The 25,644-nt window shown below is 38.8% G+C and overlaps 1 protein-coding gene across 5 annotated transcripts in view; it reads left to right on the forward strand.

Moving 5' to 3' along the window:
- Kmt2e (lysine methyltransferase 2E (inactive)) overlaps positions 1 to 25,644 on the forward strand; it is a 70,527-nt gene that overhangs the window by 14,583 nt on the left and 30,300 nt on the right. For all 5 annotated transcript variants that reach the window (XM_051152125.1, XM_051152124.1, XM_051152127.1 and 2 more), the window contains 6 exons: positions 836 to 1,020; positions 12,613 to 12,727; positions 14,407 to 14,636; positions 17,895 to 17,975; positions 23,966 to 24,024; positions 25,388 to 25,560. In XM_051152125.1, coding sequence (XP_051008082.1) covers positions 950 to 1,020; positions 12,613 to 12,727; positions 14,407 to 14,636; positions 17,895 to 17,975; positions 23,966 to 24,024; positions 25,388 to 25,560 — 729 coding nt within the window. In that variant the 5' untranslated portion in view covers positions 836 to 949. The remainder of the gene's footprint in view (positions 1 to 835; positions 1,021 to 12,612; positions 12,728 to 14,406; positions 14,637 to 17,894; positions 17,976 to 23,965; positions 24,025 to 25,387; positions 25,561 to 25,644) is intronic.

The raw sequence follows: 25,644 nt of genomic DNA on the forward strand, positions 1-25,644 counted from the left end.
AGCTTTACCATTTCTTAAGCTGAGTAACCTGGGTTAAGTTAGTCTTTCCTACTTTTTTTGTGCCTTAGAGGTAAAATGGAGAGGCCTGGTTTGTTTTTTGTTTTTTGTTTGTTTGTTTTGCTTTTTGAGTCCCCCTCCCTCCTCTCCCCTCTCTCTTCTTTCCTCTCTCTCTTATGTAGTTCTGGCTGTCCTATAACTCACTGTGTAGATTAGGCTGGCCTTGAACTCAGAGATTCGCTTGTCTGTGCTTCCTGAGTGTTGGGATTAAAGTTGTGCACCACCATGCCCAGCTTCCTACCTTGGAATTGTGAAGATTAAGCAGACTGCTCAATAGCAAGTTAGTTTGATGCATAGTGCTCAGTTTGTAAATGCGCTGTTAGATCACTACCAAAGAGACTAGCTTTGGATGCTTGTGCTATTAGAAATTCCATTTGACTTGCACAGTAGCAAATGTTTGCCAGCCCTTTACTGACTAGTGTGTCTTAGTGATCCTTCTGACCTTCTGGTTTCCCCAAAGAGGCTTAGATCCAGAAACTTGTTTTCTTTCCTTCTTTAATGTGTGAGGATTGAACCCAGGGCCTCAAGCATGCTAAGCCCACAGTCTTGGGTGAGTTATACCTCCAGAAACTTCTCTTTTCATCATAAATGTGCAGCATAATTCTAGGAAGAAAAGTAAAAGCTGCTCTGTGAACACTTTACATTTGTATTGGTACCTTAACAAAGAATGCTTTCTTCATTTATTTTATTTTACCATTGTTTAAGTATAACTGGTTATTGCAGTACATTGCTAGTTAATATGGTTCTTAACTCATTTGTTCCCATTTCTTTTACACAGGGTTTGTGGATGCACTTAGATGTTTGCAATGAGCACTGTGGCTGGCATGCCCCAGTATTTTGGATACCAATGCATAGGACTCCATAGTAATCGAATTTACCAGAGGCGAACGTCATGAGCATAGCGATCCCATTGGGGGTTGATACAATAGAAACATCATACTTGGAAATGGCTGCAGGCTCAGAGTAAGTATTTAAATACAGGTATTTTAGACGGGAAAAGGCAATATGTTTCAGCAATTGTTACATTCAAACAGTGATTATTTGCATATGCCATTTTGGACTGCTGGCTAAGACATCAGAAATTAAAAGGCAGTATTCCTTTAAGATTACTTTTATAAATAACCTTTGTTCTAAAATTCTGTTTTTTGGGGATTTGTTTTTTTTTTTTTTTATATTTTCCCCTTGTAGTACTTTTCCATTTCAAGAGAAGGTTTTTTCTTTTGTGTTACATAAAAGTATATGTTCCTTAGACATGATTTTCCCTGAGAAGAGAACACAAAGTATAAATGATACAAATTTTTGTTTTGTGACAACTCCCAGAACTTTTGTGGTTTAATTATCAAACTTTTATGCTTTCCTTTTTTTAAAGAAGACCTTGAGGCTTGAAAAGACTGAGAAGACATATATTTCTTATTTTATGGAAACATTTTGATGTTGCTTTCCTAATATATTTAAAAATAGCTAGCGTGTTGCTTCCTCCTCATCTCCAATTCACTGTCAAAAGAGACCAAAGTATTACTATGTAAGACGTTAGATGTTTACGGGTATTGTGGATGTATGTCTCTAGCCCTAGCTATTTGGTACTCAGAGAGGAGGATTGCCTGGTCCACCCTGGGCTATATAACTAGACACTGTCTCAGAAGAAAAAAAGGAGGCCAAGGAGATGTGGATTTGATTCTCCATTCCTGTACGTTTGTTTAATAACTGCTTATGAATTGATACTTATTCTGAAATCAAGTACTTAAATTTTTTATTATACTAATGTAGTGAGTATACAGTTCTAAATTATGTTTTATTTTGAAGAAGATTGGATTGCTAAAGTGCAATCACTAATAAACTAATTTAAAATGTAGAAAGTACTCAGTGTTTAAAGTTTTAATACTAGATCAAATTTTATAAGGCCAAAGAAGGCATAGTCATCCTGTTTAGTACTTTAGGGCCTACAAACAAGCAGATTTGTAAACTCTCAGTAATATTTTATTGTATCTCTCAAAAAGTATCATGCTATTGAATCCATTTTTTAAATGTATTTGTTATTCTGCCAACACTGTACTAGGAAAAAAAAATCATCTAATTTTGTTCTTTTTGTGTTTTATTTCTTATTCCCTATTACTTTGCCTAAAAGTTGGTTCTTCTTTAACATTTGAACTAAAAACTTCTTAACACTTTAAGAATAATTGATTAGTCAAGATAGACTATTGATCTAGAGATATCTACTACAATGAGATTTTGTTTCATGAGCTTACATTTATTAAAAAAAAGTACTTGTAAATATTTCCTGGTCACCTTTAAATAACGTCATTCTATCATAAAGCAGCTTTTGAAAACTGACTATGATGACACATGCCTGCTGTAACCCTGCACTCAGGAAGCTGGGGTGAGAGGGTTTCTGTAAATTCAAGGCTGACTTGATGGACATAGTAAGTTCCAGGCCAGGCAGGCTTACACAGGGAGACATTGTTTCTAAAAACAAAGCAAGGCAAGCAAGCAGACAAAATCCAAAGAAACAAAGAGCAGTACCCTTTTAAAAAAAATATTATTTTATCTGTGCTTATATGTGCCCCATATGCTTTCATGAACCTTGGGACATCAGAAGTGGAGATAAGATCTTCTTAAACTGCATTTAGAGGCTGTTGTCAACTCAATATGGATACTGTGAACCCAAACTCATGTCTAGTAATTGTCTTTAATGTTCAACCATCTTTCTAGCCCTAGTCACAACATTCTACTATGCATAATACTAATATTAACAAAAACAAGGATTAAGATTTTGGTGACTAGAAGCGAAGTTGAAGCTTTGTCCCAGTGCAAGTTGACATAGTGACTACCTTAGCTTTCTTACTGCTTCCTGACCTAACTCTTAATCCAGATTTTAAAAATAAAAAAAAGTAATACTATTTTTAAAGCAAAAAGTGTAACTAGGTATAAATACAATATATTAAAAAAAAAAAAAACCCTGACCAGCAGTAATTCTTTTATACTAGGAAGCTTTGATTCCCCACTCAGTTCTTTAACTAGCTGAATGTCCCTACGTGCAGATAGGGTAATATCTAGAAATGTAGACAAACAGTTCAGGAGGCAGCATATACTGGGTCATTACAAGAATCCCAAACAAGCTATGTAGGAAGCAAGGTTCATTGTTTCTTTCTTACTTTTTTTTTTAAAAGATTAATTTATTTATTATGTATATACAGTGTTCTACCTGTGTGTAACACCTGCACACCAGAAGAGGGCACCAGCTGGTTGCTGGGAATTGAACTCAGGGCCTTTGGAAGAGCAGCCAGTACTCTTAACCTTTGAGCCATCTCTTCAGCCTGAGTTCATTGTTTCTTAAATATACATATATTTGTTATATATTTTCTTAAGCAAATATATCTAAAATATCATTTCAACACATAATCAGAATAAAACTAGTAATGAGATTTTTATTCCTTTTATTATCCTGTCTTTGAACTCTTGTGGGTTTAGTTCTTTCAACACATGCCAATTCAAATGCTCATTAGCACACATGTAGTGACTGCCGTAAAAATAAATAAAGCAACTCTACACAGGTAAGATGATAGAGCTCAAAAAAAAAAAAAAAAAAAGATAATAGAGTTCAGAGGAAAAGAGAAGAGGCTAGTTGGGCAAGCTCTGCTTGCTGGCCTAATAGTTCATCTTAGCCCTTCCTGCCTGAGAGGGAAGATGGAGTTCTGAGTCTCCTTTTATTACGGATTGAAGAAACCAAAGTCATAGAGTAGGCAGGTGGCAGCAGCAGAGCCTAATGACGTATTCTAGGCATCTCCTGTTGCACACTGTTATAACCCTGAGCCAGTGGCCTGTGGAGTGTGAGTCCTGTCCTGGCCTACCGTGTGTGTGTGTGTGTGTGTGTGTGTGTGTGTGTGTGTGTGTGTGTGTGTGTGTGTGTGCGCGCGCGCGGGCTTCTGCTCAGTGACCTGTGGAGTGTGAGTCCTGTCCTGGCCTACCGTGTGTGTGTGTGTGTGTGTGTGTGTGTGTGTGTGTGTGTGTGTGTGCGCGCGTGTGAGCGCGGGCTTCTGCTGTAGCAGCACTAAGTTAGCTCAGTCAATTACTGACTGAAGTAGTCTTTGGTCCTGTAACAAGATAAAGGATAAAAAGTTGAACAAAATAGAGAAAATATTTAGCTTTTTGCTAGAATTTCACTTTATTATTTGTTTATTTTTTGGCTTTTCAAGACAGGGTTTCTCTGTGTAGCCCTTGGCTGTCCTGGACTTACTCTGTAGACCAAGGTGGCTTTGAATTTACAGAGATCCACCTGCCTTTGCCTCCCGAGTTCTAGGATTAAAGGCGTGCACCACCACCTGGCATTATATTTATTTTTTAAAAGTTTCTATTTTTCTTTTAATTGTATATAGATGGTTGTGCTTGCATGTGGGTGTTTGCACATGACGGAATATGCTTGCAGATGCCAGAAACATCTGATGCCCTGGAGCTGGAGTTAAACATGGTTATGAGTCACTGATACTGGTGCTGGGAACTGATTTTGAGTCATCTAGAAAAGTAGCAAGCACTACTGACCACTAAGCCATCTCCCTAGCCCAGTTTATTCTATAGTAGGCTGTCTTCTGTTCTTTCTGGGCTTAGTCTGTCATTCCAGCTGTCTAAGCCATGCCTTCATTATGTAAGTGAAGGAAGTAAAAACACAGGAGGGAAGTGCTACTTGAACTGCAAAGTAGGAAGATGTACAAATGAGAAGGATTTGGGCTTTCCCCCTAATGGTCTTTTAAAAAGTTACTTTTTCTTCTCAGAAACTGGACATTTAACTATTAGCATTGTGTATTTTAATTACTATTACTCAATTTCTCTAGTGCTGTTTGTTAGAAATCATAATGAGCTGTTACTTCTTTTATTTTATTTTTTTTAATGAGATGAACAGTTAAAAATATGACATGTGTGAGTTAGAAGTGAATTACTGGGGTGGAGAGATGGTTGAGTAGTTAAAAGCACATTCTGTTCTTGCAGAGGATGCAAGTTTGGTCCCTAGGACCTATATCAGTGGCTCACAATTGCTTGTAACTCCAGCTCCAGGGGATCTGACACTTCTGGCTTCTGGGTATCGGTAGTCCTGTCACATTCCCACACACAGACACATATACACATAATCAAAAACAATAAAGATACATTTTATTTAAAAAGAAAATTAATTACTCTGAAGAAGGACAACTCATCCTGTGTGCAGTAATCTAGTCAGAGCTGAGTGAGTGACTGAGAGTATGAGCCGAGCTAGCCATGCTCTTTCTGCCTTCTTCAGTCACGACCATGATCATCAGCCCTTGCAGCCAATAGCTATTTTAGAAATTGTCCTTATTTGCAGAAAGAAGTTTGAAATATTGGTAGATAAAACTTTCTCCAAGCTGGGGGTGGCGCACGCCTTTAGTCCCCTAGCACTTGGGAGTCAGAGACAGGCAGATCTCTGTGAGTTCGAGGCCAGCCTGGTCTACAAAGTGAGTCCAGAACAGCCAAGGCTACACAGTGAAACCCTGTCTCCAAAAAACAAACAAACAAAAAATTTGAGGCTCAATTTTATTTGTTTGCTTGCTTGCTTTGCTGTAGTATGTGACAGTTTAGTGTTACTAGAGCCACCTGCTGACAGAATTCATTAATTTGTTGGTGACTGAATATTCTGAGTTCGAATTTATATAATTTGAGGTACTAAAATAAAATGTTTTGTCTAATGAAATGTTTACAGTATATTTTATCCATTTTCCACCAGTACTTAACTGTTTTCTTATTTAAAAAAACTTTTTTTACATTTTCATTTATTTTGGGTGTGTAATTGTGTGGGTACACACATGCCATAGCATTTGTATAGAGGTCAGAGAGCAACTTACAGGAACTGGTTCTCTTCTGCTGTTACCCAACTTGGGAGGTGGGGTCTAGAAAAAGAGTGCTTGTTCTTCCAGAGGACCAGAGTTTGTTTTCCAGCACTCACATCACTTGGCATCAAACTATTTACTAATCTAGGAGTACTTACTGAAATCACTGATTTATAGGTATAATTAACACTAGTCGATTTTAAAGGAATGGTGGGGACAGTGTACTTTGATAAGAATGCTGGGCAAGGTAAGGATCTAGGTTTTAGCATTCTTTCTTTATTAAAATAGCATGTTGGAGCTGGAAGATAGCTTAGTGGTTAAGAACACTGGCTGCTCTTTTAGAAAACCTAGCCTTGATTCCCACCACCAGTTTTGCAGCTCACAAATATAAGTAATTCTGGTTCTAGGGAATCTGACACCCTCTTCTGGCCTCAGATGCCAGGCATGCTCATGGTGCTCAGGCATACATACAGGAAGGTACCCATCCACATTAAAAAAACAAAACAAAAACCTTCCATGTTTTTAGGACATCATTTTACAGGTGTGGCAGTTGAGACCCAGAGTCATTATGTGGTATGTTATCCAGTGCCTCTAGTAGAACGCTAGATCTTGAGAGTTTAGCAGTTAGAACGGATTTCTTAATCTGTGAAGATCAGAGGCTGGACTCCGGTCTTTAACATCCCTGCTAGGATTGCCCCTGAACAGTACTTAGGAACAAAGAGATTACTTCCCTGAGCAGTGCTTGTCTCACTGTGCTTAGTCCATCCCAGTAGGACTCAGCACCTCAACCTTCATGATAGCCTTGTGATAGCAATGTATCAGGAGTCCATTACCACCAGTTTTAGCCCAAGACAGTGCTACTTTCAGTCTCCAAGTCATCTGAGACAAAGGAAACCACACCCTGAAACTCCCTTAGGGCCAGATGCAAACTGGCCATACCACACACTTTGCTTACCAAAGCTTGACTGTAGCATTTCACCTTCTCCAGGTCCTAGTACCACCCCAAGGGTCAGAAGTAGCCTGCATGGCTCACCTGTGTTAACCCTTGATGGCATCTTGTTTATTTATTTATTTTATTTTATTTTTTGGTTTTTAGAGACAGGGCTTCTCTATGTAGCCTTGGCTGTCCTGAACTCAGTTTGTAGACCAGGCTGGACTTGAACTCACATCGATCCGCCTGCCTCTGCCTCTGGAGTGCTGGAATTAAAGGCATGCGCACCACCCCCAGCCTGTTTGTTTATCTTTTTATCTTTTGTTTCTATAGTTCTTTGGTCACTTTCTGAAAATGTAGGTCTGTGCAGATTATTGGACCTTTGCATTACTTTTCTTTGTATTAGCTTTCTTGAGACATAGGATTTGGCTTTTTCTTTTGACAGTGCCACTGCCACATTAAGTCTACTGCCTGGTTTTCTCATTTGGGGGACAGAGGTGGGGAATGCTGGGATTGACTCCAGGGCCTCACTTAAGCTAAGCATGTGATGCATCACTAAGTGATAACCCCAGCCCTGTATTGCCTGGTCATGTGGAAGGATAAAATATTTCTTTTTTCTTTTCTTTTTTTAAAAAATAATTATTTATACATATTCTGCCCTCATGTGTGCCTGCCTGCCAGAAGAACGCACCAGATCTCATTGTAGATGGTTGTGAGCCACCATGTGGTTGCTGGAGATTGAACTCAGGACTTTTGGAAAAACAGACAGTGCTCTTAACCTCTGAGCCATCTCTCCAGCCCACAATAAAATATTTCTATTATGATAAAAGTATCATAATAGATACTTTAGGTGTATAGTTTCAAGTGTCATTCAGTGCAGACAGAATGTTGAGCAGCTGTCACCAATTTCTAAATGTCTTTCCTCATCCTACACAAAATCTTCATTAAGTGATGATCTTTCTTTCCCTTTATTTTTCCCCAGTACTTTGTAAATTGTATTTGGTTTCTGTCTTTGCTTATGCTAGGTTCTTCTTGTAAGTGGAATCATAAAGTGTTTGTTTTCTTGTGCCTGGCTTATTTTGATAATGTAATTTTAAAAACTGTGTGTGCATGTGTGCATGGTCATGTGCTTATGAGTGCAGCTGCCCTGCAGAAGCCAGAGGAGGGCATCAGGTCCCCCTGGACTAGAGGTACAGGTGGCTGCTCCTGGAAGCAAGCACTCCCCTTCCCCCACTTCAAGGTGGGTAAATTGAATACTTTTAAAATTTTTTTTTAATTTTTTGAGATTATAAAACAAATCCCTTTCCTCTCTAAACCCTCCCACATACCCCTATCTCTTTTGAATTTGTGGCCTCTTTTTGTTAATTTGTGTGTGTGTGTGTGTGTGTGTGTGTGTGTGTGTGTGTGTGTGTGTGTGTGTGTTTGTGTGTGTGTGTGTTTATTCCTAAGTACATAAGTAGAACCTACTCAGACTACTTGCATGTGTGTTTTGAAGGCTGACCTTTTGGTATTGGAGAACCAGTTGATGTGCTCTTTCTTAGGGAAGACTGTGTCTCCTCCTCTCAGCAGTCCTTAGTTGCCTATAGTTGTTTTGTAGGGTTGAAGTCTTTTGGTCTTTCCTCCATTCACTTTGGCATGTCCGTTGTTACTATCCTTGTTCAGCTCATGTTTAGGTGTTCATCTTGGTGACACTTTATGAGTGTAGCTTCTGACATTACTTGGAGACACTGTCTCAGCAAACTCTGTCACCCTCTGGCTCTTTCTTATAGTCTTTCCACCCACTCTTCCTCAGTGTTCCCTGAGCCTTAGGTGCGGGAGTTGTTTTATAGATGTATCCTTTGTAACTGGGCTCCACAACTGTGGACTTCAATTGGTTGTGTTTTCTATAGTGGTCTCTGTCTGTTGCATAGAGACGTTTCATTGATGAGAACTATACTTATCTGTGGACATAAGGACAAATATTTAATGTAGTTAGGGATTATGCTGGATTAGTAGAATTGTGGCTATAAATTCTCCTTAACGATCCATTACTTCACTAGCCCTGATTTGTTTGTTTGGGATTTTTTTTTTAGTATATTTACTTATTTATTGTGTGCTTATGTATGTTCCTGGGCTCCAGTGCCACAGGGCATCTGTAAAGGTTGGAGAAAAACTTTAGGAATCTGTTCTGTCTTCCCGCCATGTGGGTCCCAAGAATTGTACTTATGTTGTGAATCTTGACAAGTCTTAATTCACTGAGCCATCTCACTGGCCCTAATGTAATTTATTGATAACCAATTTTGTCTATATATTATCTAGGCATTTATGCATATATATATGCATAATTGGCTACACAAAACACTAGCTGATATATACACAAAAGTTTATTACATTATTTTCTTAGCTCTGCCATTAAGAAATCATTAAAGCTTTGTAATGTTTTAAGAGATTTTAGAAGAAAAATGTCTATAGCCTTGATTATAGCAGTTTGTTGCTATTAGTTTCTACTCACCTATTATTCATATACAAATATAGTTAGTTTTCTTAGATTTAATACTTTTCTGTTTAAATATTGAAAAGATTTCTATAACAGACATGTCAGATCCATGGTCTGACTTTAGTAGATATCACGTGCTTCCTTACGATAAACCCCTCAAAATGGCGCTGCTAAGTCAGATGATGCTTGTTAGCCATGGAACTCCTCTTGCCCTAGCCTCAGGAGTGCTGTTTTTTTTTAAATTTTAATTAAATCCTGCATTCATTATAGTTAAGGACAACCATTGCACTTTCTGTGTAAGCCCAATGGCCCGAGTTCTATCATTGGTGGCCCCACCCCCACCCCCAAGGAAGGAGAGACCTGAAAGTCTGATCTCCATACGTGCTGTGACACATGTACAACCTGCATAGTACACATATACAGATCACATACATAATCGTAATACAAGTTTTAAGTTGATAAATGTCACCCAGTATTTTTATGCCATTTGTTTCCTTGTTTTAAAAATTGCTTTTAGTGCCAGGCAGTGGTGGTGCATGCTTTAATCCCAGCACTTGGGAGGCAGAGGCAGGTGGATTGCTGTGAGTTTGAGGCCAGCCTGTTCTACAAAGGGAGTCCAGGACAGCCAAAGCTGCACAGAGAAACCTTGTCTCGAAGGGAAAAAAAAGCTGATTTTAGTGAGCCATCAAGATGACTTACTTGCCTCCAAGCATGATGGCCTTAGCTGGATTCTCAGTGTCCACATGGTGGAAGGAGGGAGCTGACTCCCAAAAGGTATTCTCTGGTTTCCATGTGTGCACCATGTTACCAAATGTACACATGTATACACAGTAAATAATAAAGTTATTTGAGAAATCACTTGTAGTAAGTGTAAATATTCAGCATAGGCATCTGCTTAAAGCCACTTGTGCTTTCTTGTATGGCCTTTCTTTCTTGTCGTTATTGTAGCCATATTTGAATCCTGATATTTTGAAAAGTATTTCGCTGTTTCACATGCTGGACCTCTTCTACATTTACACATAAGCTTGACTTGATTTCTTTAGCTACTCCACAGTACCAGTTTTGTCCATACTCCTCATTGCACTGCAGTTGATTACATACTTAAGAGTGAATCTTGAGGCTAGAGAGAAGGCTCAGTGGTTAAGAGCACTGCCTGTTCTTGCAGAGGAGCTGGGTTCAATCCCCAGCAACCACATGGTGGCTCACAACCATCTATAATGAGATCGAATGCCCTCTTCTGGCCTGCAGGTGTACATGCAGGCAGAGCACTGTATAAATAAAAGAGTGAATCTTATACTTTAGACATACTTCCTTCATGAGAATTATTATTACAGAATTCAACTATTTTTCCAAGTTAGGCATCCATAATGGATTATGCCTATAGTCTCAGCATTTAGGCAGTGGGGGCAGGAAGATCAGGGGTTCAAGGCTAGGCTTAGCTACATAGTGAGTTCTAGCTTGTACTATGTGGAACTATTATTCCCCAACTCCCCAAAAAGGAGGCAGACATGGTGGGTCACTCCTGTAATCTTAATAGTCAGACGCCTGAAGCAAGGGGCTAGGGTGATAGCTCAGTGATTAAGAGCACGGATCGTTCTTCCAGAGGCCCTGGATTTAATTCCCAGCAACTACATGGTAGCTCACAACTGTCAGTAATTCCAGTTCCGGGGGATCCGTTCAACACCCTCACACAAACATACATGCAAGCAAAATACCAGAACATCTAAAATAAAAATAAAACATTAAGAAAGAAGCCCAAGGCAAATAAGCAATTATTACAAGAGTAAGGTATATATGTAAGTAAATATAATATATTCTTAGTTTTTTAAATGTGCAGCTTTAAGCCAGGTGGTACACGCCTTTAATCCCAGCACTCAGGAGGCAGAGGCAGGCAGGTCTCTGTGAGTGTGAGTCTAGCCTGGTCTACAAAGTGAGGACAGCCAAGGCTATACAGAGAACCTTGTCTCGAAAAACTTAAAAAAGAGGAAGAGTGTAAGTGTATTTATAACATAAATTAGAAAGGTGTACATGGAATAATTGTTGACTTGAGAATGGAGGAAGATAGAATATTTTGCTTTTATAAGTACTTTTGTATTTAAATTTTATCCATGATCATGTACTGAATTTGAAGCTATGAGACAAATTCAATAGTGCATATTACTTCTTAAAGTATCTTGATTGTATTGGAGATTGTAATCTCTAGCATGACTCAGCAATCTCATCTTGTGCTTCTTTCTGCTCATTCTGGCACACTGGGTCTTATGACATCATCCATTTGACACTAATGAGCCTGTGTGAAGGTAGGCTAAGAAAGCGTTAACTGTAAAAGTTGTTTTTAATCCAGCTGGTCTCAGGACAAGAAGTAGGATAAAGATTGTCATAAAAAAAACCAATCAGGTAGTGGCTGCAGTGTTACGAAATAAAGGCATAGAGACAGATTGTATTGTTCTGGATTTGAATAGGAGAAAGTTGACCATGGATATTGATCTACTGTTACACTGATCAATAGCAATTAGACAAAACCAGGCTGGGTTGAGGGGGTGTTGGTATGAAGAAGTTGGGAAAATGTTATAGGTAAAATGCTAGGACAAGGAGCTTTCAAAATAACAACAGTTGGGAAGTTGCTATTCTCAGTAGTATTAGCAATCGGGTCATCACCATCTCTTAACTCTTATTAGGCCAGACCTAAAAGCTAGTCACTAAACACAGACTACTGCTTGTTTGTTTCAGCCATAAGTCCTGGTACAAGGTGAGGTTCCCTGTTCTTTAACTTAATGACATTTCCCTAGAGTCTGCTCTGTCCCAGCACATTTAACACACTGTTTTGACCATTGAAGTGCATACTTAACATTCAAGCCAGAGACTCAATCTGCCTTTAATCTTACTTAAAACTATTTCTGCCACTCTGGCCACCCTTTTGGATGTTTCTTTGTGGCACAAAGCTTAGTCTCTAGTAATTTGGAGTTTTGTTTACGGTTTTACTTACAGCACATGCTGGCCCTGAACTCTTGGTTCTTACTTCAGCCCTACAGTGTTATGATTACAGACATGCACCATCCCCAGCAGTGGACGGACACCTTTTAAACAACGGGAAACTATAATTGAACTTGGTATTAGGATATTCATGTTATTAAGTAAAATTTTTGTTATGACAGAATCTACAGAGGATGAATCTACCCACAGCTATGCATGTACTGTATGTAAATAGACATTGTATTGGTTTTGAAGTATTTTAATATAAGCACTTATAAATTTTAATGGATTGAAACAGAAAAATGAATGAAATTCTAATTGCTGGAACTTCTTTCCCCTAGACCAGAATCCGTAGAAGCTAGCCCTGTGGTAGTTGAGAAATCCAACAGTTACCCCCACCAGCTATACACCAGCAGCTCCCATCACTCACACAGTTACATTGGTTTGCCCTATGCGGTAAGTGTTGAATGTGGCTTCAGTAGGACTTCTGTAAAGTGAGAAGTGGTTGAGAGATGTGTGTGGTATCGTGCTTAAGAAAATATTTAAAAAGTACAGCCGTTTTATATTCATAAGTATATAGTTTATACTTTAACCTAACTGCTATTAAGGGAACAAAATTCTGTGGAAATCTGTAGGTTTTTAAAAAATTGTTATTGTATTTATCTTGATATTTTTAACATCAATGAAAAGACTATAGATGTTCTATTTACCATTAATTCTAAGTTACATGTTAATTAGTAAGTTATATAGTTGTTTTTCTAAAGATTTTTAAAAAATTTTTTAAATGTTTTTTTTTTAATTGAAAAATAAAATCATTCATATTACATTTCAATTGCTATCCCATTCCGTGCATCCTCCCCTTCCTCCCTCCCTCCCGCTTTCACCCCTTTCCCCTTCCCTATGACTGTGACTGATGGGGTCCTCCTCCCCTTGAATATGATGCTAGGGTATCAAGTTTCTTCTTGGTAGTCTGCTATCCTTCCTCCGGGTGCCATCGTAAAGATTCATTTATATCTTTGTTTGTTTTTGTGTTTTGAGACAGGGTCTCTATGTAGCCCTGGAACTAGCTGTATAGACCAGGCTGCCCTCAAAACTCAGAGATTGGCCTGCCTCTGCCTCCTCGGTGCTGGGATTAAAAATGTGCAGTACCACACTTGGCTGTTTTTATTATTTTTAATTTGTGGTGTGTGTCTGCATGTGGGTATGAACAGTACAGGTGTCTGAGAGGCATTGGGTTCATTGTAGCTGGAGTTACAGTGATTATGAGCAGCCTGGTATGGGTTCTGAGGACATAACTTGGGTCCTATAGAAGAACAGTGTATGCTCTTCCTAACTGTTAAGACAGCTCTTTGGCTTCACCTTATTATTATGTATCACTTTATATTGAATATATATATATATAATTTATTTTTAAAACAAACTCTTGAAAGGTACTTTTCATTTTTCATCCCTGTTTCACAGCTGGCCAGATAAAAGCTTTTTTATTTCCTACTGAGGGTCCTATAGTAATTTGATTCAGAGTTACTGGGCTGGCTAGAGTTATGATTACTAGGAAAGTACAGTTATGAGAGGTTTCATTGCTTAGAGGAAAATAAAAAAACCAGATGTTTAAAGTTCCAATTATATATTTTACAGTGATGATGTACCTTCTGTTAGTATTGACCTCTGTTTGTCTGGAGGAATAGGGTGTGCACATGTGTGGAAGTCAAGTAGGTTCTCTCCTTCTACCACATGTGTCCTCGGTATTGAATTCAGGCTGCTAGGCTCTGTGGCAAGCACCTTTATCTGCGGAGCCATCTCTCCAGCCCAGTTTTTGCTGTTCTTTGGCTTTTTATTTCTGTGGAGTTTGGGATTTTATCCTTCTTCTCACATCATAAACTTGCTCTCTTCCTGAAAGTAAAACCGTGTCGTCACAGGACTGGGAATGTGGTTTCTGTTGTGAAGGGAGGGAAATGTCATTGATGTGACATTAACTTACCACTGTGATTTTATTTATTAGTCTTGTGTCATTATTTTAACAGTATTAAGGAGGGAATGGACCAATTTTATGTTACTAAGTATTCAAATTTTTATTTAATTTGCCTAGTTTATGTCATTGAAACTCATATTGTGCTGTTCTATATTCTGTTATTTAGGACCATAATTATGGTGCTCGTCCTCCTCCAACTCCTCCAGCATCCCCTCCTCCATCAGGTCTCATTAGCAAAAACGAAGTAGGCATATTTACCACTCCTAATTTTGATGAGACTTCTAGTGCTACTACAATCAGCACATCTGAAGATGGAAGTTACGGTACTGATGTAACCAGGTGCATATGTGGTTTTACACATGATGACGGATACATGATCTGTTGTGACAAATGCAGGTAAATATTTCACACCACTAACTAGCTCATTTTTTTTCTTGAATGCTTTTAAACTTTGATTATTAATTTGGAAAAACTAGTTAGGGCACTTTTGAAGGAATTAATTTGTTTCTTAAGTAGGATGGCTGCCTCTGTAGATGCAATTTATTTTTTCCTAGAAAAAAAAAATCCTTTATTTAAAAGAAGCTACTTTAGGACTAGAGAGAGGTTTCAGCAGTAACACACTAATCTTGGAGAGGAATCAAGTTCAGTTCCCAGCACTCACATGGGGCAACCTAAAACCATTTGTAAGTCCAGCTCCAGGAGACCTAACTAGGAATAATCCTCTTATGGCCTTCATAATCACACATGCATGTTTGTGTGCGTGCGCGTGCACGCACAGACACACACAGACACACACACACACCTTAAAAATTACTCTTTAAAAGAAGCTGTTTTATGGTTTATTAGAAATCCCTGTTAGGAATTAGGCAGTGATCAGTTTTAAGCTATATTAAAGGATCCTAATCAGTTTTTGATCTTATTTTCTTACAACCTTTGGCTTGAACCTTGCAGCACTCTGGAGTCTTCTTGAACCAGAACCAGTCTCCCCTCCCCAAACCCTGGTTCAGCCACCAAGAAAGGCCTCCTCCCCTGGAGAAGGTGATTGGGACAGAAAGTGGGTTTCTTTCCTCCCTCCCTCCTTCCTTCTTCCTTCTGCTGCTCTGTCCCTCCCTGTCTCTCTGAGTGAAGCTTAGTGAGAGTACAGATGGAACACTAGGATTCCGCTCTGAAGTTATTAAGTCCATTATGTGCCTATGCAGGGAGCAGAGAATAGTTATGTAGCACATTGTAGAAGGCAAGAAAGTTTGATGGCTTCACAGAATTTCCTGGTCTTGGTCCTTAAGGCATAGCTTCATTATCTGGTTTGATGACTCTTGGCTCCATAAATCCATATTTGAGAGTGAGTTAAACTGCAGCTGAGAGCCAACTGTAATTTTTTTGTGTGTGTTATTTATAAATTGTTCCATCAATTTACAAATTAGATTTAATGATTAGTTTTTAAGTATCATTGATGGAAACACATTTATATTTAAAACATTCATTTATCTGCTAATAAGTAGGAAAGTAATGTAAAAGGTGCAATTTGGCTTTTTGTTTTCTGGTTTTTTTCCTTCAGACAGGGTTTCTCTGTGTAGCCTTGCCTGTCCTGGACTCACTTTGTAGACCAGGCTGGGCTCGAACTCACAGAGACTCATCTGCTTCTGCCTCCCAAGTGCTGTGATTAAAGGCGTGTGCCACTATGCCCTGTTTTCTTAAATGGAAGATTTGTAAATAATTTTATTTTAATAATAAAATACCATGGTACCTTTAAATTTTAGAAATAAATTCTCATTATTTATGATACTTATTTTAAATAATGACTTGTAGATTTTTTGGGAAGGCAAATTTACAAAACTAAATGACTTTGGGGATGTATTTTCTGCCTTATATTAGAAAGTATCATTCTTATTGTCATCAGTTATATAAAAGACCTCTTTTAATGTGATAAATACTATGTTGCAATATTTTTATTGAAAGTATAATGTAAGGAATGGTCTTCTTTTGACGCAGCTACTCAGATAGTGACATATAATAAATGGTTGTTACATTTGGTATTCACGTAGATATCCTTAGGGATCTTTGTTTCATTTTGCTTTTTGTTTTTGTTTTTTATAACTACCTATATATTCTTGAAGTTACAGTTATTGGATTATTTAAGGTATTTGCCTTGAAGTAACTCTCTTATTATGACTCAGTGTCTGTCTATCTAGTCTGTACATCCTACTCAACCTCTATTTTATTTTTATTCATCCTGTTGTGTTTTCCAAGGACTAATCTTTTTTCTCTTTCTTTGAATTGCTTCTTTTTATTTTTTCAGTGTCCCTGTTGCTCATAGTCAGTGTTTTGACCTCTGACATCTGGAACTCTTCTCTTTTGTTTTCTACCTTTGCTTATGTTTTCTGTATGACATAATAACCTCATAAATCTAACATAATTTGCTACTTAGACCTTCTGGATGATTATCAGTAGAGAAGTAAAAAAAAAAAAAAACCATTTAGTTTAGTACATTTATATTAGAAGTGACAAAATAGGGCTGTGAGATGACCCAGTGACTGCTGTCCAGCCTGACAAGCTGAGTTTGTCCTCTGGGACCCACATGGTAGAGGGAGAGAACCAACTTGAGAAAGTTGGTCTCTGACCTCCACACTTGGCCTATAGCATGTGCACACACAGACACTCATATGTATATACGCAAAGGTGATTTTATAAAAGTGGATGATTATGTGTAAGGAATAGATAGCATTCTTTCTTTTTTAAGCTTCAAGTTTGAATTTAAGACTTATTTATGTATTTTATGTATGTGAATGTCCTGTCTGCATGTACACCTGCAGGCCAGAAATGGGCATCAGATCATATCAGATGGTTGTGAGCCACCATGTGGTTTCTGGGAATTGAACTCAGGACCTCTGGAAGAGCAGGCAATGTTCTTAGCCACTGAGCTACCTTTCCAGCTCCTCAAGTTTGAATTTAAAGGAACTCAAATTCAGTTTCAGACACTTGAATTTTTATGAATAACAACATATTAGAGAAGTTTGCTTCATGCTTGCCCATATACTTCAAAGTAATGAAATTCCGTTCCTTGCCAGTGGCCTCTTGGGTTCTTTGATGTCTTTGGGATGATTTTAGTTCTGTTCTTTTAAAGTATGAAATGTTAGAAGTCTTTTTTATTCTTTCTTTCTATTTCCTTACCTTTCAATTAATACTGTATGCCCCCAAAGTTGTTAAATGTGATCAGAAAATATAATTTATCTTTGCTCCATTCCCCTGATTTCACAAAAGGAACAGTTCTCTTTATGTAGACTGACCACTTTTTGGTCCTCTTCTCATAGCTGATAACTGATAACTGTTTCACTGACACCTTTTCTTCCTGCTTTTCCAGATCAGATTCTTGTCCTGCTGATGACTATATGAGGGTTGAGTTGGATAGCTTCAGGTTTCTAATACTATTTTAAGCCATTACCTTTTACATTTTAAATTGCATTTGCTTTAGAAATTGATTATATGCATTTTGTAGTTGCCCTATTTTTGCACCTCAGACTTTTTTCTACCTAAGGAAACAGCTTAGTGCGTGCTAAACTCAAAGTAGGCATTTCTTAAATGATAGATGGAATATTAAGTCTTATGGATGGCCTTAATGTTTTCTGTTCTTGTTGTATTTTGCTTTTTCTTTTTAAGTGTTTGGCAACATATTGACTGCATGGGGATTGACAGGCAGCACATTCCTGATACATATCTATGTGAACGTTGTCAGCCCAGGTAAGTTATACATGATAAGACTGTTGTTATTCACTGAAAATTTATTGATGAGTTTCAGATAAATGAAATTATGACTCCCCATATTTTTTGTTTTAAGGTGTATTTTTCCACTCATTTTTCTTATTTTTTTATGCTGAAACCTAAATCAAGAATTTTCTTCAATGATAGTGTATTGTTGTTTGCTATGTAATTTTAGCTTTATTAGTGATCAGTATGATAGTTTATCTTCTAAGTGTTTGGCATCTTTTTTGGCAGTTATTAGAGTTTGGTGTGATTGTACAGGTTTGTAACACAAGCCGTTTGAGCAGCTGAGGCAGGAGTATTAAAAAATTCAAGGTTTGCTAAAGGTACAGAGTGAGTTTAAGTCCAGTGTAGGTAACTTAGTGAGACCCTTCCTCAAAATAAAAGCAAAAACAAAAAAAGGCCTGGAGGATTGTAACCAGTGGTAAAGTACTTGTACAGTATACATACTGGAGGCACTGAGTTCACGCCTGAGTTTCCCAGAAGTGTGTCGGGAAATGTAGCTTCATGGTGATGGAATAATTGCCTAGCTTGTGAGAGGCCCTCACACAGTGTTGCTCTTCTACCCTTCAAATATGAATTATTATTCCTTAGTTATATACAGAACTTGGTGGACGAGTCTGTTTGCAGCGTATAGATTCAACACCCTCTACCCCCTTTTTTAACACACAGTAAAGGTGCAATGTCTGTTTCACATGTGAATTTGCTTCTGGTGAGGTTCTGGAGAGATCAGTAGGCATTACAAAAAGAAAGCCACTTATCTTTGCCACAGTGTTTTAGAGCTTATAGTCCGTGGAAAGTCTCTCTTACATGGCAGAAACTATAATAAGTGACCCTTCACATACTACCTTTGAAAACAACATATCTAAATTAGGCTCACATGAATAAAACAAGAGACAGGGTGTATGTGGAGCAAGAGTGGGTGACCTGAAGTCCAAAAAATAGACTTGCCAGACCCTGAAGTGCACACATGGAGAAAAATTGTGGGTGCAAAGGAAATTGCAGGGGATTCCATGCTCTCAGCTCAAGGGGGAAGAGTACACCTTTACCACTTCTGTGGTGTAAGGGAGGTTATAACAGGGCAGAAAAACCAGGATATGTTCCCGGGATTTTGTTCTGGTCTGGTTTCCAACTCTTGTGTTGTCTGTCAAATGAATTCACATGAGATGGCGGAGTGTGGTATAGAAAACAGACAACTTATACATAAGTTGAGAGACTCTCATGGGTGAGATGAGCAGTGACCAAATAGACCATTGCTTTTATTTTTCAAAGTCGTTATTATGGAGCCAGGCAAGGAGGGCCATGCCTGTAATTCCTGCACCTGGGAGGTGGAGGAAGATCTCGAGTTGAAGGTCCAGCTTGGCTACACAAGCTTGTTTGAGGTCATCCTAGACTACATGAGATCCCTGTCTCAAACAACAACACCAACAAGAAGTCTTTTTATTATAGACATTTAAAACCCAATTAAAAAAAAAAGGCTATGGGAATAGCTTACTTGGTAAAGTGCTTGGTCTATTAGAACCCATATTAAAAAATGTGCTTTATGGCATGGCTTTTAACCCTAGCCCAGGGGAGGCAGAAATGGAAGGATCCCTGGGGCTTACTGGCCAAGGCTGTCCAGGTAAATTTGTAAGCTGTAGGCAAATGAGACAGTTTCAAAGGTGGTGTTCCCGAGGGTGAGACTTGAGATTGTTTTCTGCCCTCTACGTGCATGTGCACCTGTGTGCTCTCTAATGAGCGTGTACACACTGAAAAGAGCTCACATTCATCCTCTGTTTCAGTAATTACCAGCATTTTTCCTTTTTTTTTTATCCTTTAAGATAAAAATATTTTCAGGCTAGGTGTAGTGGCACACACCTTTAGTCCCAGCACTCCAGAGGCAGAAGAAGCAGGTGGAGCTCTGAGTTTGAGGCCAGGATGGTCTACAGGGTGAGTTCCAGGACAGCCAAGGCTACACAGAGAAACCCTGTCTCAGAAAAACAACAAAAATATAAAAGAACATTAATTTGTACTGTGCAGTTCAAATTAAGAATATAAATTATTTTTACACTTGCATGTATTTACAATATATCTGGGTCTATATCCTTTTACCCAAGTTCTCAACAAGACAAGAATAATGTAATTAGAATATCATAATTACTCAATTGCTCAGGTCCATAGAATAATACATAATACCATCAACACTAGCAACATTAATATAATTATGTAAAGCAATCTAGAACTTTTTCCCTTTATGGACTATACCACAAAAGGATATTAAAGTCAATTTATATGCCACCAGGCTGTGTTGATATCTGTGGTCTGTGCTGCTATCATGTTGATATATATGGTCCATGGGGCCATGTAGATGTCTATGATCCATGCTGCCACTGGGGACATGTTGGTGTCTGTGATCCATGCTGTTGCTGAGGCCACAATGGTGTCCGTTGTCCATGCTGCCACAGGATACCATGTTAATGTGCATGATTAGGGCTGTAACAGGAGACTGTGTTGATGTCTGTGATCCATGCTGCCACAGGGGATCACATTGAGGTCTATGTTTTGTGTTGTGCTGAAGGCTTTGTGGATGTCCATGGTCCGTGCTGCTTCTAGAAACCATGTGGAAGCCCATGTTCTGTGCTGCCTCTGGCTGTTAGGGGCAGGGAAGCTTCTTCTGCAATGTTATCAATGATTGCAGACTCATAACTGAGAGTGAGAGAGATGGAGGGCTTTTGTGACAACCTCGTCTCATTCCTCAAGAAAAGGGGGAAACTATCTAGTCAGAAGCCATTGAAGAGAATTCTTAAAACTTGTGATAAAGATGCTGAGGTGTGGCTCTTCACAGTTGACACCCTCAGATGGGGTGGGGTAGAGGAGGACTCAGTTTTCTTTAAAGGCTGGCCACTGGGAATTTGACCATGCTCCAGTGACTGACCACATGGGCAGTACAAATCAGACATTTGTTCCCCCTTTTTGCAGGGAGGGTAAAAGAGTGGGAGGGCAGACCTAGGAGGAATGGGAAGCCTATACAATCAGGGTGCTTTATATGAGATTCCCAAATAATCAATAAAATATTATATTGGGGAAAAAAATCAATTTATTATATTTAAAGTCCCTTAAAGAATATCACTATGTGCAAGGCCTCTTCATCCTTCCTTTATTGAGTATGCTCCCCAGTTCCTCTCATTCCTAGCCTTTAGCACCCACTAACAATATCTCATTCTGATAATTTTATTTCAAGAATAATATAGAAGTAGAATCATACAGTATACGACACTGTGTGCTTTTGCACTCATCATGAGTCACTGAGAGCTGTTTGACTTGCTTTATGTGTCCCTACATTCTTTCTCATTGCTGGTCTATTTTGTGCCTTGTATCATGCTTATTGACAACCCACCGTGGAGAGGTGTGTTTGGGGAATTTACTAACAAAGCTACTCAGAACATTATTACAGGTTTTAGTGTGAACTTAAATTTTTCCATGCCAAATTTTCCCCCATAGCCAATTGTATGAAAGTTGTATGTTTAGTGTATCTTTAGAATGCCTCGTGATGGGGTGCACCTTTAATCCCAGCACTTGGGAAGTAGAGGCAGCTGAGTTTGAAGCCAGTCTGGTCTACATACAAGTTCTAGAATAACTTGGAGAGACACTGGTGAGACATTGTTTCAAACAACAATAACAACAAAACAGCAACAAATTTAAAAAAAAAAAAGAAGTGATAACGACTGGGTATGGATAATGGTAGAATGCTTTCTTAGTCTGTGCAGTGCCCAGGGTTCCCAATACCAAATGGATGAATGAATGAAAAAAATCACGAAACTGTTCTCTGAAATGGCTAATGCTGGTTTAGACTTACACTAATAATGTGAATAATCCAGCTTGATTTCTTGAACGGAGAGTCTTTTATAGCCTAGGCTACTTCTAACTCACAAGTACTGGAATTAGAGAGATGCACTATCACCATGGGTCCACTTAGTTTTTAATGTTAAAAATTACTTAAAAATTTTACTTTTGCAGTTACACAGCTCATTGTAAAAAATAATTGTCATACTAAAGTCAAATGTCTAAAACAAGGTATATTCAAGTAAGTCTGAATTCTGCCTTATCCTTTTTACTGCAGACCTTTTTCAAACTTGAGCTTCTCTTCCATTGCTTGTTTTCTTGCACACAGATACATGCCTATGTAGACTCTCTCCCTACTCAGCTACACAGAGATACTGTCGATAGAGTACTTGCCACATTTCCTTTCTTTTTTCTTTTCTTTTTTCATTTTGATTTTTCCGAGACTAGGTTTCTCTGTGTAGTCTTGGCTGTCCTGGACTCCCTTTGTAGACCAGGCTGGCCTCGAACTCACATCAATCCACCTGCCTCTGCCTCCCGAGTGCTGGGATTAAAGGCGTGCGCCACCACGCCCGGCTCACATTTCCTTTCTTTTAAACAAATAGAATAGGGATTCATCGCTCTCTTCAAGGATTCCTTTCTGTACCATGATTTAGTCTACTAGTCAGTTTGGTGGCCATTTGTTTCCAATCTTTTACTATCCCAGCTGCAGTTTGGCTATCTATTGTCAAATCTCCCTCCAGTATGAGTGGTGTAATTCCGAATTCCACCAACAATGGATAAACATGCCTGTTTTCTCAATTCTCCCAGTAGAGACTTTGACAAACTAGGAGTTAGCCCATTTAATTGGGTGAGAGATACTAACTTCACCGTAGGTTTGCTTGGAATTCCTTATCATGAGTAAAGTTTTTGATTTTATGGTAACTATTAGCCTTTTGACAGTAGGGCATCAGCAGCACACACAGGTTGGCCCTGTGTATGCTGACTCAGAATCTTCCTGGTGCAGTTCCCAAGGGCTGGGATTACAGGCATATTCCACCTGGTTACCTTGCCCAGAGGTTCTGATGGAGCAATGCCTGCTGATGAGTTCTGGAAGAATTAGTTAAAACTGACCTAAGCCATAATTAAAAGGACAGTCAGCCGAGAGCTTTTTACTGCCACACTGCTGACACTGCAGGTCCTTGTGCACATTGACAGACACCCTTCCCTCACCTTGAACACGCTAGTCTGCAGCCCTACTCCAATTCCTGTTAAGAATAATCTGGTATATTTGATTTCTCTATACAATGGGAAATGACTTTTTCTTTTTTGGAGATAGCGCCTCACTGTATGACTTGGCTGGTCTGGAACTTTCTTACATAGACCAGGCTGGCCTTAGACTCAGAGACCCTCCTACCATTCCTGTAGTGTTATTAAGAGTGGAAGTGAGCAGGGTGGAGTGGCATGCAGCTATGATCCCAGAACAATGGCTCAGATAAAGCTTGAAGCTGGTTGGGGTTACTTAGTGAGACCTTGTCTAAAACAATATAAGGAAATAAATCACAGAAACATTTAAAGCATATGGAAATCTATACTATATACTAATTTACCATCATACATTTATTGAAAACAATTTGTGGTAATTACAATTGCTAATGTGGATTTATTTTATTTTTTAAAAAGATGTATTTATTATGTATACAGTATTCTACCCGTAGGCACACCCGCAGGCCAAAAGTGGGCATTAGATCACATTATAAATGTTGTGAGCCACCATGTGGTTCCTGGGAATTGAACTCGGGTCGTCTGGAAGAGCAGCCACTGCTCTTAGCCTCTGAGCCATCTCTTCAGCCCCTGTGGATTTGTTTTTAAGATTTTTTTTTCTTTCTTTTTCTTTTCTTTTTTTTTTTCTTTGTTTTCTTTTTTCTTTTTTTTGCAATAAATTTGACTTTGAAAAATGTGCTCCCTTCCTAGGTAAAAAATTCTCGATAGGAAGAAATGGAGTAACAACTGACATCTACTATTCTAGGGCATGGGATGGGATGCTGCGAATATTGTATATTGTGTATTCACTAACTATAAGAAAGGTTATGAAATTCATCACATGTAAAATATCCTCATATCTATGCTTATGGAAGTTTGATGAGTAACACGTTAATGTTTTAATGTAGGAATCTGGATAAAGAGAGGGCCGTGCTATTACAACGCCGGAAAAGAGAAAATATGTCAGGTATGTGAGAGGGACCTATTCTAAATTAAAGTTAGTGTGATTTGGAGAATAAGTAGTCTGAATATTTTTAATCAGATGCAAAAACACTTGATTGGTGTTTTTTGTTTTTTATTTTTAAATAAAAATCTTTTGCTTGTACATGAATGATTTATTTGCCTACATGTATGTTTGTGTACCACATGTGTGTCTGGTGCCCACAGAAACCAGAAGATGGTGCAGTGGATGCCTTGGGACTGACGTTATTGACAATTATAAACCCTATATGGGTGCAAGGAACTGATTTTCTTAATTTTGTATATGCTACAATTTTCTGTTTAGGATTTTTTTTTTTTTCTTCTTTTAGATAGGGTCTTCTTTCTAGCCCATGTTGGCCGGAGCGCACTTGACCAGGCTGGTCTGATGTGACTCAGTCATGTGTACATAGTGAAGGCTTGTCTCATTAACGTGTGATCCTCTTTATAGTGGGAGAGGGGTGAGAGGGAGTTGGGTTTTTGGTTTTGGTCTTTTTGAGACAGAATTTCTCTGTGTGGCCCTGGCTGTTCTGGAACTCTACTTGGATGCCCTAGGACTGAAGCTATTGATAGTTATGAGCCCCCATATAGGTTCTAGGAATTGAGCCCCTTGCACCCGAGCAGGACCAGGGTGGCCCTGAGTTCAGAGCTCCGCCTGCCTCAGCCTCCCGAGTGCTGGGATTAAAGGCGTGCGCCACTATCGCCCAGCTCGCCACGTTAAACTTGTTGTGCTAAGACCTGTAAACCAGTTTCGTTTTTGTTTTTTGAGACAGGGTTTCTCTGTGTAGCCTTGGCCGTCCTGGACTCACTTTGTAGACCAGGCTGGCCTCCAACTCACAGCGATCCTCCTGCTTCTGCCTCCCGAGTGCTGGGATTAAAGGCGTGCGCCACCACGCCCGGCTGTACAACCAGTTTTAAACAATCATTTTTTTCACTCAGCTCTTGCTTTTTGGTAGACATTTTTGTTTTGTTGTTGTGTAAAGTTCCTTTGATTAAACAATGGTGCATAACTTTGCTTTTGTACTCTGATGGAATGTCAGGCTAAACTCCTAAGTGAACATACAATTTTTATAGGCATGACTGAATTTGTACCCTTGAAAAATTGAGTTCCATTAGTCATGTGTACTAGTGCCTATTTCCTCAGGCCAGCAGAGTATGCCGTTAGACATCAGTCCTGCACGGCTTAATGCATAAGAAAAGAATTTAGGTATATCTTATGATGAGCGGCTGAAGTAAGATAAGAAATGTATTCCTTAGGAACAAGGAAGTAACACTTGTCACATGGAGTGTTACTTTCTCTTCCTGCTTGAACTAGAAGCATTAAAGTGAAATGACTTTGTTTTTCATTAAAGATGGTGACACCAGTGCCACTGAGAGTGGCGATGAAGTTCCTGTGGAGTTATACACTGCATTTCAGCACACCCCAACTTCAGTCACTTTAACTGCTTCCAGAGCTCCCAGGGTCACTGATAAAAGAAGAAAAAAAAGTGGGGACAAAGAACAAAACTTTTCAAAATGTAAAAAGGTATGTTTTTGCCTTTTTATTTCCGATGAGTAGATAACAGCTAATAGGAGGCTGAGTTACAGGCAAGGCATGACTAAGTAACTT

This window comes from Acomys russatus, chromosome 10 (assembly GCF_903995435.1).
Source record: "Acomys russatus chromosome 10, mAcoRus1.1, whole genome shotgun sequence".
Taxonomy (NCBI): domain Eukaryota; kingdom Metazoa; phylum Chordata; class Mammalia; order Rodentia; family Muridae; genus Acomys; species Acomys russatus.